This window comes from Lycorma delicatula, chromosome 5 (assembly GCF_047948215.1).
Source record: "Lycorma delicatula isolate Av1 chromosome 5, ASM4794821v1, whole genome shotgun sequence".
Classification (NCBI taxonomy): Eukaryota; Metazoa; Arthropoda; class Insecta; order Hemiptera; family Fulgoridae; genus Lycorma; species Lycorma delicatula.
The window spans coordinates 139,064,902-139,083,011 of record NC_134459.1 but is presented as its reverse complement, the minus strand read 5'-3'; the positions used below and the strand labels follow the sequence as shown (position 1 = coordinate 139,083,011).

At 31.1% G+C, this 18,110-nt stretch overlaps 1 protein-coding gene across 3 annotated transcripts in view; it reads right to left on the bottom strand.

The window, feature by feature from the left end:
- Positions 1 to 2,925: 2,925 nt before the first annotated feature.
- LOC142325413 (phosphatidylinositol 4-phosphate 5-kinase type-1 alpha-like) overlaps positions 2,926 to 18,110 on the bottom strand; it is a 134,500-nt gene continuing 119,315 nt past the window's right edge. For all 3 annotated transcript variants that reach the window (XM_075367148.1, XM_075367150.1, XM_075367149.1), the window contains exon 2: positions 2,926 to 5,371. In XM_075367148.1, the coding sequence (XP_075223263.1) occupies positions 3,704 to 5,371 (1,668 nt within the window). In that variant the 3' untranslated portion in view covers positions 2,926 to 3,703. The remainder of the gene's footprint in view (positions 5,372 to 18,110) is intronic.

The window sequence follows — 18,110 nt, the reverse complement described above, 5'->3', positions numbered from 1 at the left end:
CTTGTTCATCATATCTTGTGTGATTAACTTAATCAGTAAATGTTGACCTGCATAGTGAGTAGGTGGTATTTCAGCTTTTCATCCAGATGGTCCTGGTTTGAATCCTGGTCAGGCATAGTATTTTTCATTCTCTACAAATTTCTGTTCCACATTCCCACACAAATGTTTTTAGCCTATGAGGTAATTAATAATCCATAAGAAAAACAGAAATAGATTAACTGTGAAAGTTAATAATAATTTTCAAATTTATCACTAGGATAAGGATTAAATTTTAACCTCTATTCAGTACTGGGAAAAATTCAGTACCATTTAGCCAGTTTAAAAAATATGTATATGATATTATATTAAATGTTTATTATTTAAATGTTAAAATTTATTCATAAATTACATCGCTTTAAGTTAACTTAATATTTTTAAAATAAAAATTTTTTCATTTTTAACTTATTCAGCAATTTTGGCAACAGACCAAGTTGACCAGCTATTCATACAAGCTACAGGTACATCTCTCAGACTATTAGAGTTTAATATATTGAATGTCTTAAAATTTCAATGTGGTATGTTCTATACATTCTGCATTGAAGCATATACAATACTTTATTTATTATTCAACATGTAAAAAGAAAAAAAAAATATTGAAATTTAATTTCTGATAAACAAAAACTTTCTTTTTGGTTACATAAATGTTAACAGAAAAAGAGATTGTTGTACAAGCACAAGTGGAGCCGCTGAAAGCCTCCAAAAGAGAATGCAAGCATTTGAGCTGCTGCAAACATTTCATAGTGGAATGCATCCAGTTTGGACTTGGACTAATTAATTATTTTAATTTAGGGTTTTGCTGTTGTACGGCAAGACTGTTTTCTGAATGATCTTCTGAAAATAGTAGTCTTCTGATTTAGTCGTTATTTTCTAGCAGAGAGGGAATGTTTTAGTTTGGAACAAGGGCTAATGACCACAGTAGGTGATGCAATCCCCTCCCAAAAAAAAATTATAGTTCCTCATGGTATGGTAAATACCTCAAAGGAAGTAGCTGTGTGCAGGGATTTGCTGAATTGCGGAGAAGATGAAATCATTGAAGAACCTCACACACAAGATGTTATAGTGTATTGATGAATGAACACATGACACAACGGAGTAGTTGTACCCTCCTTGTTGCATGTTCTGACTTTTAACAAACTCAAGTGTCCTGAAAATATAAGGTTGAATTTCACAGATTCAACATTCGTCCATTCATCCTAACTCCATTGCAATGTTTTGGATATCAGAGATTCGGATATACAGTGGTCTGATGTACGACATCAGATCTGTGTTTGTGGTGATTCATTGCACTCAGATGACCCATGCAGGGATCCAACTCTCTGTGTCACTGCAAGATTGTGAAACTGTCAGATTACGAAAAAAGTAGCGATTCAGAAAGTAAAGACCATACAAATCTGAAATTTAACAGACGATAAATTAATTTCATTGCAATTGGAGCACTAGTTTTTTATGGTAAGCAAGCAAAGTGACAGATGGTTCAGAAAATTGTGTTTTTTTAATTTCCCCAGTAACATAATTTTTAAAATGTAGTAAAAAATTATCGTTTAATATCAATAAACATAGAACAGAATTATCTAAAAGTGGTGTATCTTTTTTTGAAATCATATTGATAGTTTTAAGTAACTTAAAAAAACAAACAATTTCTGCTGAAAATTACTTACAAAAAGTACAAACTGTTTATCACTTCAATTGAGTTATATTAGTGGTAGATTGGCTTTGTTTACTGTTTCAGTCCAGAATGCAGTGGAGCTGCATTGCTTGCCATGATACTGATGAATAGAGAGCAGTGAGAGAGCTGATGTACTCAGGAGGAGGCTGATATACTTGTTGATAGACGATCTTTTTTTATGTTAAACTGGTGTATGTTTGTTCATTAACACATGCGGTCAGTTCTGCAGGTATTATTAAGAGAGTTTATAGCATCTGAGTACAGTAGAGTCTGGACAAAGTACAGTAGCATCTGAGTACTTTGGACAAAGTCTAATCTAGGAATGATACCTAAGATAAACCTGGTATGCCGGTCTGAGAATCCCTAAGTAATCTTTCAAGGAATGCTTGAAGGAATTGGCATTTTTTTTAAATTGCTCAATAAATATATTAATTCCTGTAATAAATATATGATGTATGTATATTTATTGTACGATCCTAATTAATCTTGTGACTTGACTATTTTTATATTATTTGTTATGATTTGTTTTTATATTATATTGTTATATTATTTAGAATGAGATGAAGCTGCTAAGCTTCACTAGTATACCTGCATGGTAATAGGCAAGATGATAAACTATCCAGATATCATTGCTATTACATGATAATTAAAGGTGGAGTGCTCATAATTACATTCAATCAGTTGTTACATCAGCCTCCCATTTTCTTATTTTCTATCTGTTATTTCACATTTTCAGTCATGTGGATATAGATATGATTCTGTTGGTTATACAATGAGTATTATAGAATCTGCAGATTTGGTATATCCTCAATATGGTCTAATGGGAGTATAATGGGTATAATTAGCCTAATATTTGACTACCTGTCAATTAAGATCTGGCTTCCAAATATTTTCTTAAAATAAAATAACAAAAGGACTGAGCTGTGTATCGAGTAAAACTAACTTTTACTAGTCCTAAAATCAATCTCTCATTATAATCAGACAAGAGGAATAAAATTACTTTTATGTTATTCAGATCTCTATGTAACTACAAACTAAGAACTGGGAGCATATAGTATTAATCAATGTAGGAGTGAAATTTACTTGGTTGGCTAAGTTCTGCGTTAAACATTTAAATAATATTAAGTTTTATTGCAATAAATGTTTAATGTATTATGTTTCTTTATTATTAAAAAATGTATTAAATAATCTCATTTTTCATTTCCCAACAATATCGGTCTGAAAACTGACCTAAACTGCTAAACAGTGACAACTTAAAAGCTATATACAATAAAGATGATGTGATGTTCATCTCATTCATCCCAAATTTTTTAATTTGCAGGCAATATTCAACTGTAACACCCTTAGCCTGTTTTCTTACTTTGTGACAGAAAGCAATACTGATCAGTGTCTTTTAATCTCAAGTGATATATGTTTGCTGAGGCCATAGTACAGGTTGAGAACAGAGTGCCGAATTTCAAATTAATGTTGGAGATCTGGGTCTGATTTTATCCTAGTGCAAGTCACACAGTTCATGGATACATATTTATAAGGGTTTTTTTTTTAGAAGTAAGGTTTACATGTAAAATATACTGTAAACTCAATATTTCCTTTCTGTTGAGAAACTAAAAGTTTTTCAACCGCTGTCTATTTTTATAATTAAATCACACCCTTTTATTTTAAAGGATGCTACTTCCTGAGATATTCCAATTATTACGGAATCATTAGATTGTAAGTGATTCTTTTCAGAATGTCAATTTATTAATAAACAAAATTTATTACACATATAATACTTTATTTTACTATCGTTCTGTATTTTATATGGATATGTAACCTGTAACGTTAATAGATTACAACCGTAGTAGTCACGATCTCATCAGCGTTAATTTTTGTCGGCTTGTCTTAACTCAGGGTTTTTATTAGAACTACCGATGTTACCGTTTAATAACAGGAGTTACGATCGATACTTTTGCCGTAGTTTCGTTGCAGTTTCAAATGCGTTTGTTACGATGGTAGAATTTAAACTGCTGCTGCTTTTGAGGTTGTATTTTGTCCGTCAGGTAATTTCGTTGACTTTCTCGTTATTTTACGTTCAACTACCGTTTTAGTGGGTATTATTTTAAAAACTGAGTCGATAATAAACTTTTGAAATCGTTGCGAGTAGAATCCTGGGTTATGGACGGATATAGTGTCACCTTTATGGACGACAGATTTCCACGCGTGTTCAAGTTTCTTCGTTAATCTGTAACTCTGTAAAATATCTATAATTCCCATAAAAACAAGTAATTTTTCGTCTCTAGAATTTTTTGCTGGAATACCTCCCGATAATACGTCTTCACTGTAGTTGTCTAAGTTGTTTCCTGTTAATCGAATAGATTTATTCGGATACGCTTTTAAAGCGGACGGTGGTTTGGCGCATTTCAAAGTCGGAAATTTACCCATTAATGCCGTGACATCTTCGTTATAATTATTTGTAATAATTTTAGTTTGATTGTCGGTGACTGTGATCTGCGGATTTTCAGATACGTTTGCCGGCGTTAACGCTTTCTCGTCGTTGTTCGCCTCCACATTATGTATTCCTAACAGTAAACTGTAATCCATAATTCTAAAACTTTCTAGTACGGTACAGTCCCTTCGTATAGTTTTTATTATGGTATTATACGTATCGGTGTCTACAAATAAACCTTCTGGATGATGTCGAACGAAGTCCAGATCTTTGTAAGTCGGTGATTTTACGTCTTTCACTTTCAGTTTATCGATCTCGCGTTTGTAGGTTGAACCTTTTAAATCGTATTTTTGATGCATTTCTATCGTCGACGGTAAAATATTATTCATCGCTACCAGTCTGATATTTTTTGTATCGCATCGGTAACAGTAAAGACCGAAAAATTTCGGTAAAAGAGTTTTTGGATTCTGATGTAAATTTAAATAGTAGCCGGGTAGCAGATTTTGTAAAAATAAACATTCCTTTCTTTGTGTCGTTTTTATAATAAATTTATCGTCGTCAGCGAGGTAAAATATCGATCCGCTAGCGCCAGAATTCGGCAATTCTTTCAGCGGTTTTTTACAAAGCGATAGGAGAAAATCTTCCGGTTTTATACCGAATAAATCTCGAAAATGTCTGAACGCCATCGGCGCGTAAGATTTAAAAACGAACTGCGGATAACGATGAGCAGGAGTACATTCGGTGCCGTCCGAAGCGAATGTAGTTGATTCCACTCGCATAAAATCGCGCATTAGCAGATCTCTTTCTGGTATCGAGGCTAAACTACCGATCGCGTTTTCTAATCCTAATTGAATCGAACCCATAATTTTGGATGTTTTAATACTTTTGTAAGTAACTTGTCCGTCGGAACCTACTCTACGGTGTCCTAATCGACTTTTTTTTTCTTTTCTAATGATATTTTCGTTTGTACGCTTTGTTACCGCCGAACCGGACGGTTTAGAAAAATGATTAATTTGTGTTTGACTGTCCGTTTTGACATCGGAACTCTCATCGATTTTTTGCAACACGTTTACTCCTTCGTTCGTTTTAGTTTCTTCCGTCTTTTCATCACATTTATTAATATTTTCTTTCGAAAAGATTTTTCCATTATTATTACTATCTCCTTCGACCGTATGAAATTTTATAGATTCAGATTCACCTTTGTTGTCATTGCACGACTCCATGTAAAGTGTTGTTTTTATCTGAAAAAAAAGTTACAATAATAATAATAATAATAATAATAATAATAATAAAATAATAATAATAATAATGCCCTGAGGTAGGCAATCCCCAGGTCCGGAACACAACATCTACCTCCCACGTCCAGGGCGGCCAACAGCTGTACTTATGTACAATACTTATAGCTGGCTAACGGGGCTCCGAGTACATTCCTCGGATATATTTCTTTTTTTGACCTGATTTCATTTTCAGGTCACAAGACGGATTGGATTTTTCGGCCACCTGCAGGATATGAACAATTAATCGATTAGGAAGTGGACACATACCATATTTAGAGCTGGCGGTGTGGCGGCCAGGGTCAATGTAGGGCCATTGCAATCCAGCACTGCTAGAGCCAGCACTGCAATCCAGCTCATCAGCCGCCGAAAGTGCATCGCTTGCTAGTTTAGATTCCATAGCAACGATGCTAACAGCATCAATGAAGCTTTCATCACCGGATGTAAGCCGGCGAACGTCATTGGCATCAGAAAGAGAAGAAGATGCCATGTCTGAGGCCTCAGACATACTGTCATCGGAAGTTGAGGCCGTTCGCAGAATGGAAAAACGCAAGAAAGGATGGCCGAAAGGAGAGCGTAGGCGGTAATTTTTGGATTTGAAGTTATAGAAGAATTTAAAATATTGAACCGTTTTTTTTTTACTTTTTTTTGAAGTGGGACGGGGCTAATGACCAAAGTAGTCGATGCCCCTAAAAACCTCAAAAAAAAAAAAAAAAAAAAATAATAATAGTGATATTGTAATTATACAATTTTACTTTTATTTTTAATCATTACTATTATTATAACTAAAATTACACCGACCTCCTCGACGGAGTATTAGCTTCTTACTCTTTCCTCAGGAAAGTCCTGGGTTCGAATCCCATTTTGGGACTTTTTTCATTATATTCCGAACCACGAAAAAGGTTTGAGCTCGACTGTTGAATTTATCATAAAAAGGATTAAAATAAATTTATGATCGTTACTTCGTAACATGTTTCCTGAATTGTCTAGTATTAGGTACTTCATAATTTGGAGGAAATAATTATGTATGATGGTCCAAAAATAAGCTAAATAACTTTTTCTTTTTAAGGAATGATATTAATGTTACTAGTAAAAACTGATTATATATTATACATGTTCTATTATTAGATATCTGGTAATGTATTTCTTTATTATCATAAAGTAATCGATTTCTTTCTTTATTATCTTATTTGGAATAAATCTTTCTGCAGTAATTTAAAATTCAAAACAAGTAGGATATAAAAAAATGAACAAAAAAACATATTTGTATTATCAAGTACAAATATATAATAATCCACCTTCTACCAAAAAAAAAAAAACTTAAATTATAACTATAAACTTTTCGGCTTTAACACCTTCCGGGAGGAGTAAAAGATTATTTAACATTACATTTATTTTATCATTATCCAACCGAGTTCCGTTTTTATCACAATATTTAACATTAAAGTTGGTTTTTTTATTGATAAGAAGTGGAAATTAATCGTTTATCAACTTTACATGCATACAAATAATTTACAGAGATACTTTTCTTTAGATAAGTCGGAATGGTGAATAAATTCCAACCTCTTGCTGGGAATCTAATCCAGGACCGCTCTAAGAGAAGCCGATATAACGACTACAACACCTACTGCTCGGCGGTTTAATATTAAAACTTTTATTATATTTACATAATAAATATTTATTTATATTTATTAATATTTATTTATTTATAAATATTTTATATTTTGATAGTTTTATATTAATTCTTCGGGTTGATAGTGGCTATATTCGATAAAATATGATTTTTGTGTATCAAATCCACCTTTCGAAAGAGTATATAAATATATATTTTATTCTAAACCTAGTGATACATTTTACAATTAGTATTAAGAACAGACAGATATGCGACTATACGGATAAAAATCTGATGTGGACAACACATTACTTCCTTGTATGCCTATTAAATTACATATAAACATTTTTTTTTAAATGAAAAGTACATAAAATATTATTTTATTAATAACTTCTGATATTTTTCATATTTTTTTTTTTTATTGTTATTATTGAATTTATTATTTGTCGTAAATTTTTTTTTAAATCAGAGGTTAATAATTATTAATAAATCAATATATTTAAATTAAAAAACAAATTAAAAAAAGGAGATGAAATCTGATTTGAACCGATGTGCCTTGTAAGATTTAAATATTTCATTAATTAATATTTTATTTGGCTATAACTCGGGAACCAATGAAAATAAGTACCACTTATGATATCCTTGAATAGCTCTCAATGAGGGTTTATTACTGCAGTTAAGAAAAAGTCCAAAATCCAGTTTTTGGGGATTTTTGGCTTTTTTGGACACTTTTGATCAGTCGATTGCAATCAAAACGGGAAGTGCACAAGAGTCCTAAAAACAAAATTGGAACATCATACGGCTAATCGTTTTTGAGTTATGCGAGATACATACGTACGTACAGACGTCACGTCGAAACTAGTCAAAATGGATTCAGGGATGGTCAAAATGGATATTTCCGTTGAAATCGGGAAAAAAAAATTTTTCACGATTGCAATACTTTTTTAGTTCGTACAAGGAAGAAAAAAAGAACTGACCGGAATTTGAGTGAATGGATTGAGAGAAACCATCGTTAAATCTTGGTTTAAGCAGCGTCTTGAAAATTCATATTTAATTACAAAAAAAGATAGGAATGATTAAAATCTACGTAGATAATTTAAAATATAAACGCGTGAGTAATAGTAAACTGAATGAGGTAGTTATAAAAAAATATTACAAAATAAATAATACAAGAAAGTATATTTTTCTACAAAAAACAAAAACGTTAAGGTTTATTTTATTGTTTTTAATGGGTACTATTTAAAAGAATTAACGTCAAAGTAAATTTGTTTCTGTAAAAGAAAATCTTTTAGCTTTATTTTAAATTGATCGATAATTTATTAAAAAAGGCAATGCAATCTTAAGAAGGCCCTTCTTTCTCATAGTTAAACTATTGTTCTAAATTATACGAAAGGCATTGTGTTGCTAGTTTGATAAGAGGTGACTGTTGCTATTTTTTAAAAAAAGTAGTAGTAGTAATAGTAGTAGTTTGAAAGCAGTAGCAGCAGCAGCAGTAGTAGTAGTAGCAGTTTGTGTATGAAAGAGAAGTAGTTTAGTTATATATTTGAACATTCATTGTTATAAACACATGGTTAAGTTAAAAATGTTAATCTATTAAATAAGGTACATGATGATTTATGTTTTGGAGCGTCAAGCAATGATGCGATATCTGATTTTTTATTTAAAAACTCGTTCTGATTGCAACCCTAAGAGATAATATACAGATGAAAATGCGTAAAAAATCTTTCTTATCAGAAGTGGACAAAAACAACAAAATTACTGTTGGCGAGTACACAACCTTATTGGGAACTTCATACCAGCGACATCAAATAACAGGTATTTCGTAGGTTCTACCTTTACATAGCTCTTCGATTTTACAGTACTATAACCGATGAAATAAAGAAATTTACGAAATTTAAATCTAGTATTAAGCGATGGCTTTTAGGAAAAGATAATGCCAAATGTTTAGTTATTTAAGCTGACATGATGTGTTTTTTCTACACAGACTTATATTCTTATTTTTTATCTACAAAAAGTTGAACAAATAAAATAAATGAAATTTATGTTAGTATTTTGGAGTGTTAAAATACTCGATACTTCTTCAACTGTTATTAAATTCTGATGGTATCAAGGTTTATTGGATAAGTCGGATATTAATTATTATTGTAAATAATAAGTATGAGTATTTCATTTACTTTTGTTATAGGTAGCACAGCGCCTTTATGTTATATTAAAAAAAAATTTTTATTCCTTTAATGCAATTAAAATATGTGATGGTAACTCCATTCCCATACAGGTTTTTTTCGGGAGTATCTAATTTCTCTTCACCTTTAAAAGAAACTGTAACAAAAAATTGTTTCAAAACTATGTATAATAGAAACTTTAATAATATTACTGGTTTTTAAGCCCAATTAGCAATTAAGTTGATATAAGAATTCTTTTGTATGAAAATGTAATGTGCTATGAAATTAAGTAAAAAAGAGGAGAGGAGAAATAATGAATAAATAAATAATAAGTATTAAATAATGCTGATAAGCCTAGCGTTTGATTAAGACACTTCGAAGAAAAACAGTACTGTTCGATTCTGTCGCTAACGAAATCAATTCGGTTACCCCATGAGAATTCGTCATCTAATAAAACACCCGGAAATGATAGCAGAAAAATATCATCGTTAAATGGAATTTTATCTGCTCGGTCAGCGATGCTGATGATCCGAGAAGCATAACGCGAAGTTAAAGGTGAAATAGTTACAATCCATCCGGTGCAGAATTTTTTGAACAGGTAAAATAAAACTTTGTAGTCCTTTAAAATAATTATCTTCACATATAGATACAGTTGTCATCCCCAAAGAGTTTAACAATGAACGATTCAAGTCTTTTCAACGTCGATAATATATGAATTTAATTAATTGAAAGTAGTTCCCCCGGTACGCAGAGGAGCTGCTAAGGTTTTTCATCGGTAAGAAATGAGAAATTAAATCGAAAAATCATAAGGGAATTTGTCTTCTGTTGTTAAAAATCTTTTCTAATAACTGGGAAATTACTTCATACATCATTGTTGATAACTTCAATTGTAAATTACTTCATTATTTTTCCTAAAACCGAGTTGAAAGTTTGTCAATATTTTATGGTTAAGTCATTTTAAAAGTCCATCTTTGATAATTTTTTCAAATACTTAAAAAGTATGGGGAAGAACGAAACTGGCCTATAGTTTTCTAAATTAAGTGCCGAATCTTTTTTACGGAAGGGAAAAAAACGGAAATCTTAAGCCGGCTGGGAAATACTACTTTGAAAGAATTAAATTTATAAGAGAGATAATAGAATTTACAACTTTAAAATAGTGGAATAATTTCATTAAAAAGCCTATTGAATGTTTACTTTTTTTTATTCAGAGTAGTAGGTTTAACCTCTTTGATATCAACGGTAAATAAAAATACTGATCCGTCTGCAATGTGAACGACTGTTTGAAACAATTTGTTTTTGTTATGTTAGAAATAATATATTTCCTAAAAGGAAGTCTGTAACTAAAAAAAAAAAAAAAAAAAAAAAATACTAAAATAAACGAATAAGTAAATACATAAGGCTGCATGGTTAGCAAAAGGTGGGTCTTGAAAGGACTCGCAGATATATGTTGAGATTAACCAACGATAAAGAAACAAATAAGAGCTTTAATTGAAATGAAAAATAAATTAGATTTTTATTTATATAAATTAATAAATAACGTATTCTAAATTATCGGAATAAAAAAGTAGTCGTGCTTACCACATGTCACTCTTTTTGATATTGGAATTTTCCTCCGCTTTAATTTCTTTTTGCGTTGGCAGTGAACATCCTATGCATTCATTTGAACTATGCAAGCTCCTTTGTCAGGCATAATTGATGTTAAAACAGTTCACCTCTTAAATTCATTTCGATTAGAATGTCGAGTTAATAAATTAATCTGACCGAAATAATCCAAATAGTCTGACCAAAAAATCCAAAATTTATCGGACAGAAAACACTTTAAATGAGGCTGTCTTCAAACAAAAACAAAATAGCCGTGCGTAATAAGGATTTTTTTTTGTGTTGAAACTAACTGCGGAATCGGTATTCCGTTGACATTAATTTTTTTATTTTTCTTAAAATATGTAGCCATAAAAACCTCGATTCTATGTGAAGAATTATGTATTAGTCAATTTTAATTTAAAACTTTAGATTTTCGTATTAATCGATCTATATGGTAAATGTACAGAAGCGTTTTTAGAAAATAATATCTCCAGTTTCTATAAAATAAAGTTTTATTCTGCTCAAATGAATACGATGATAGTTTTTATTTTGACTTTTTAAAAAAACTATTACTAAAACTTAACTTTTAACCTCACGACAATATTATGAAAATGTATAGACTTAATATAAAAGCTAAGTTTGCGAATGTGGCGATGCGATCAGATTTAAATGGGAGGCCGGAAATTTGGTAAAACTCTATGGGGCTAGATACACGTTCAACATTTGTAGTTTCTTTGCAATATTAACGTTAATATGGGAGCCCATAAGGATGCACATATTTCCTCAGAATCCGGAAGTATTATACAAGTTTTGTCTGTTTAGATTTTTTTTTTTCTGAGAGAATCAAGAAAATTATTATATTAAGGTTTTACTAAAAATACCGGTTATGTTAAATCGTTGACAAAACACGAGTTGAATCAGGGAGTGGAAAGATATTAACGGTTGCTGTAACTCGAAGAGGTTGGACTATTACAAGATTTCTGTTTTTAGTTTATAATTTCTATCTATAAGCAGATAATGAGAAAGTTCAACTATATCTGCCAGATTTTTTTCGTATAATTTAAAACTTTTTTGATTTTTTATAAATATAATTCTGTTGTCGAAGTTTTTATTTTCTTTTATATATAAAATGAACTTTTATACGTATTAGTTAAAACTTGAGATTAAATTCAGGAAAACTTAAAAGTTTTTTTGCACGTTTTGTAGGGCATCATATTTTACTCGGCTTATGTATAAGTATACATATATTAGATTGAAGAGGTGATGGGAAAGATCCCATTATATTCTGTACTTATCAGCCATCCTGTAATATATGTACATAAGGTGAAAAAAATTGTTGGTGTACTTGAGTGCAACAGGGGAGGTATGCGGTATAAAGATAGCGTAGCACTAGTAGCGAAGAATGCGAGGGTGTTTTATCTGCCCTTATTATTATTATTATTATTATCATCGTCTTTATTGGGTACTGTCAATAACAACAACGGAAAAACGGATCAGGCCGCACGTTACACCGTTGATATACTTACACCTAACAACAAAAAAAAAAGAACTCGTGCCAAGAAAATGGTTTTTACACCTATAATCTCATCGGCTGATCGTTTACCATAAATAATTTTTTTGGTCGTTATTCACATAACTAGTTTAGTGAGATTCATTAATCCTTTCTATTCTGTACTAATACACGCTATACGTAATATACAAATAAACAGTTCCTACTGCACAATCTTAATTATCTGTTACACATTTAACTTAAAAAAAGAAGAAAAAAACAGTTACTGTAAACATTTTATTTATAAACCATATTATATATATTAGTTTGAAATCAGTACTGAAAAAAGAGCCTGTGTTATTTGTGAAAAATGTAAGTAATAGATCCGATTTGAAAATTTATATTACATAGTTTGAAAATCTAATATTTAATAAAATATTATACGTAATCACTCCAAAATATTATATTATTCCCCGACCGAGGAAAGTTTATAAGGTATTATTTCTCAACGGAAATGGGTTACCTAATTTGTTTTTTTACAGTATTTGTTCCGGGTCTTCCTCATTACTCTCCTCCTGAGATAGAAGAACAAATCTGAGTTATCTTTGAGAGCGATGATATTGCACTACAAAGCTATTTCTTGTAATAAAATGAAAGGCGCTATTCGAGGGCCGAATATCTTACCGGCATTTCACCGGCCCAAATATATTGGTTTACTTATTTAACAGTATATTTGGTTCGATTAATCGGTCAACGATGCAGGTTTAATTTTTCTCTTTCCCTACTAATCCTGTCTTGACGCACTTTCTTATAGATCGAAATTTAAACCTGTAGTTCTGTTATAAAAATTTTTTAATCGATAAAATAATTGAACCAAAATGATTCCCCCCTCACCGTTACCAAAATAAAAAAAAGTGTATTTAAATTGAAATAAGTGATATTAATTACGTTAAATAGCTAATTACAAAGTAACTAAAATAAACTTTTTAAAACTTAAACCTGAAGTTTAGAAATGCAGAAAAACATAATACTTTTCCCAATTTTTTATTATTTTTATTTTGACTTTTAGAAAACAGTTGTTAACTAGAAACAAACAAATGACCCCTTTAATTTGAACTGATTTCAAAAATCCAAATTTTAAAAACAGTTGAAAAAATATTGTTTTTACTTTCGCGGTGTGTATAGCTAGAGCGGCTATATTAGAGGAGAAAGTATAATGAGCATGTCAAAAACAGGGTATCGGGTTTTATGCAATAGTTCATGTAGAACAAAAAAAAATCATGCCAGTTAACCTATAGTTCAGTTATTAAAATTTATTAATTGACAAAAAATTTGAACCAAAATGATTCCCCCTCATCGTTACCGTAATAAAAAAGTGTATTTAAATCGGATTTGGTGATATCAATTCGCGCGTTGAATTGAGAGGGGGTATGCGTGGGATGCATACTCGAATCCCAAGTAGGGTAGGAATGGGAAGGGTAGCCCTCCTTGTGAGAGGCATCACGGTTTTCTAGAAAAGGAGGTCGGGATGTTCTAATGATCCAGGAGGGAACCCGATGGGTGATCCAGAAGAGATTGGAGACAGGGTGGGCAGACTACGCCGCGACACACGGATGCGTTCGAGGCAACGTCTTCTAGGCAGTTACCGGTCGCCCCTTGTTGTGTTAAAAAACTGTAAAAACAAAATGATATCATTACGTCAAATCGCTAATTACAAAGTGACTAAAATAAACATTTTAAAAACTTAAATCTTGGGAACTTAATATGGGATAATTGAAAAAACAACAGGAACCAAACCAACGTATTTTTACGTACGGCTTTACTTGTGCGTAAGTAATAGTATGTGCTAGTGTGTTGCACTATTTTTGGCCTTTTATCTCATCATTGACCAAACCGACTTTCTTCAAATTTGGTTCAAATATTTCTATATGTGGGGCACTGATCATATTAACTTTTTCAAAATTCGTTAAGGTGGTATGGGGATATCGCGAAAAACCCGATTTCAATTTTCTTCAGAGGCATTTTAAAAGAACCTTATTAAAGATTTGTTACTTACAATACGTTCAAAAAGAACACCCCCTAATTTATAACTATAAATTAAAATATATGTTTTTGTTCTTTTGCTTTATATAAATAGCTTTCGGTTTAAATAGCTTTCAAAACTAATTTGAACATTTATATTTCATATTTATATATGCTAGATAATTACAGACCCCGGATCAACAATGAAGAAAATATTTTTTTGAAAGTTTATTTTTTCTTTAGTCTTTATTGAAGTAAAGGAAGTGTTAGTTTGAAGAGACGATTGAAACGTCCCATTATATTCTACAATATAATTGGAAAGAAGCGGATCGGTGCGAGACACCTTCTCCTAGCAAATATCACCGCCTAGGCCTTTTGAGAGGCCAAGCACAGACCCTGCTTAGAAAGCCAGGCGTCAACCAGGGCGATCGACCGGTTGCCCCGCAGCAATCCGTCTCAGTCTTGGCAACAACAACCAACGCCAAGTCATCAGCGAAGGCGAAGAACTAAACCCCTGCAGGGTACTGTATCTTAGTACTCCAAACTAGACAAGGTTCCACAGGAAAGGGCCAACAATAGAACTCTGTGGAACCCCAACCAAACGTCGAAGAGCCGTCTGCAACCATCCAGCTCGTGCACGACCTTCCTGTCCTGCAGATACCTATGTACCTCCCCTTGAGGTATAGAGAGATACCCCTTTAATCGAGTGCTCTAAAAATAGATGTCCAACTTGAAATTTTTAATGCGTTTTTAACATCAAGCAGTACCACAGCAGTGATAGTCCTGGAACGCCAAGTGCCGTTAAGAAAAATTAAATTTACGCCAAACCTAATAAAGAAGTAAGTTTTTACAACAATTTTTTCATAAAAAAAGCTGGAGTGACTTTTTTAAACTGATTTTTTCACACATTTCTTTTAGGATTGTAGTACATATTCATTTTACTTTTGGGGAAGAAATTAAAGCGTAACTTTTCCTAATTGGTAATTTTAATTACTACACGATAAACACCACAATATAGCATAAAACGCATTTTTTATCTTATAAGTTGTTTGCCTTTCTTCAGAAAACTACTTTTCAATTCTACTCTAAATATTCCATATATAAGTTATTAATATAATATTTAAATACTGTACGCCATATTCGAAATAAAAATCATAAGTGGTTCATTTAAAGTGTTTTGTAGCGAGCACTATCTATGTTTCGAATAAATAATTAAATATATGTTTCTAATCGGTACTCTATTTTTTATTTTCTTATTATATTTGTCCTTTATTTTAACCAGATGTAGCGATTTAAATTATTAGAACCTAAGTTATCCCGTGTTATCAGTGGATCATCTCTTTTTGATGAAAAATATATTTTGTCTTATATATAATCAGGGTGCGTTAAATCGAAATAAAAAATCTAATAGGTCCAGAAGATAAACCTGTTCCGTTTTACGGTGACGTATATATTTTTTACATAACATACCTGCGATTCATTTTCATTCGATTTAGCTACTTATTTCATTCTAACTATAATATAGGGAAACAATTTTTTTTAAAGTTTTATGACATTTTCCTAGAGTAGCTTAATAATTCAAAGTCGCTAAAGTTATTTAGGAAAAAAAACAATTTCTATTCTAAATTAAAATATCTAAACATAATGGATATTATCTCCCGCAAATATATAAACTGAAGATATTATTTTATCCTGTCGTACAAAATTATTAGAATTTTTATTAAAATAAAATAATTTTACAATATTCACCGAAAAAAATTATAATAATTTATAAAATTTATGCTGAAACAGACAGTATTTAATTTAATTTTTATTAATATTTTGTAGGGTTTACTGTTTTATATGTGTATTAGATATCTACGACGTAATCAATAAATACGAAGGTATTTTATTACTTCCTTATTTATTACACAAAATAATTTCAAAGTTTGCTATTTAAGCAGAATGATCGTAAATTTTAAAATAAAACGGATTGTTTATATAAACAGAATACGTATACAAAGCAAGCGAGAGAGAGTGAGAGAGAGCGTGAGAGAGAGAGAAAGAGAGACAGAGAGAGAGAAAATTGACAAAATTGATCCAGTGTATATTTTTACGAGGTACAATAAAAATAACAAATCTCCATTTTCTCTTTCCATCGGTTGTCGTTCCCTTAAGGATCTTCCCTTATTTCTCCTTTCCTCTTATTAACTCGTAGAAAATTTTTAAAAATAAATAAAACTCAATTATTTAATCCATATAACCTCAGACATGGATTTTTTGCCTGATGAATTAATTCACCCAGAAGCTTACAAGAAGCTTGTACGTCGGAATATGGAAATTTTGTAGCGTATGAAAAATCCCATCCCTGACCGTGATTCGAACCCGGGAACTTTGGATAAAAGTCCGAGACGCTACCTCTTGGCCACAGAGATCGATCATCCTTAATAAAATTAACAGATTCCTTAAAAATAAAATAGAATAATAAGTTTTATGGTAAAATTCAGTGAGCGAGGCAAGAACATTAAGGGATTAAATCATTTTAAAACTCACTATATATATATTTTAAGGGAATTTTGTAAACGGTGCCTGTCGAATAATAAAGCTTCCTCGAGAGAGTTGAATCGCGGGCGTTATACGCACGTGTACCCAAAACGATTTATTTAGTAGCGTTTAAATTAAATTAATTGTTATTAGTTCTATTAAATAAATTGTTATAACGTTACACCATCTCCTAATCAATCGTAAAATATTAAAATCCCTTGAAATCCTGGTAAAGAAGTGAACCTAAAAAGTTAAATTATTTTACAGTCATGCTGTACGATATGATGTATTAGTAGCTAGTAGCGTGCCTGATTGATTTTTACTTTTCCTGTAATTGAAACGACGTATCTATTATTGTTTTTCGGTTAGTTAGTCTATTATGTAATAAATTTTTATTTTCCTGAGCGGACAACTCGCAATCCTTTAATTCAAATAGGTTCCCTCTAAATTAAGTTGAGGGAACTACTTATGGTTAATCAATTTTATTAAAGAATTTTCGTTAAACTAATTTTTGGATAATATATTAAACAAAAAGAGAGAAAGAGGAGATTCCTCTTTAATGTTTTCCGATTAACCGCTTAGTAAATATTATATCCATCTATTACTAAGACACGGAATACAAGTTTTACTCAAGTCTATCTGATTACTAAAGAATGAACCATCTTTTTGAAAAATGTTATTTTCGGTCAGGATCAAAAAATATGGGGCCAGGACCACAAAAATTGAACGGATTGTCCTGTAAAAGGATAGTCACGGAGATTTCTTAATATTTTGAAAAATTTCGGACAGAAGAAATTCTTTATAAATTCAGAAACAAATAATGTTGAGAAATTCAGGGTTTTAAAAAATCTACTTCTGTGTATTTTTTAATTTGTGAAATGTGCATGTATATATATAATTTTTTTTTGTTAGATTTTGTATTACCGAGGTGGAACAAGATTTTAAAGAAAATTATTAATACAGTTTATAAATTAAATAGAGAAAAGTGAGAAAGAACTGAGAGATAATCATTTAATTGAACTTCTTTTTCTTAAAAAGAATACTGTGTAGTCATTTGTCGGAAGGGTCAAGGTTTTTTATTTTGTTTTTAATCCTAAAAAGAAGAGCAACTTCATAAGTATGTACATATGAATGTATGTTGAGGACGTGCTTAGCAGGAAACTTGTCGGTGATGTATAACAAGGAAGTACAGATTTTCAAGTTGTAAAGAGAAAAAAACCGTTTGATTTACGTAAAGTTGTTATTTATTTTTATTTTTTTGAACGGTGTTGTCACAGGTTACATTCGTCCCGTTTTTTGTTTTATTGGAGTTAAAAG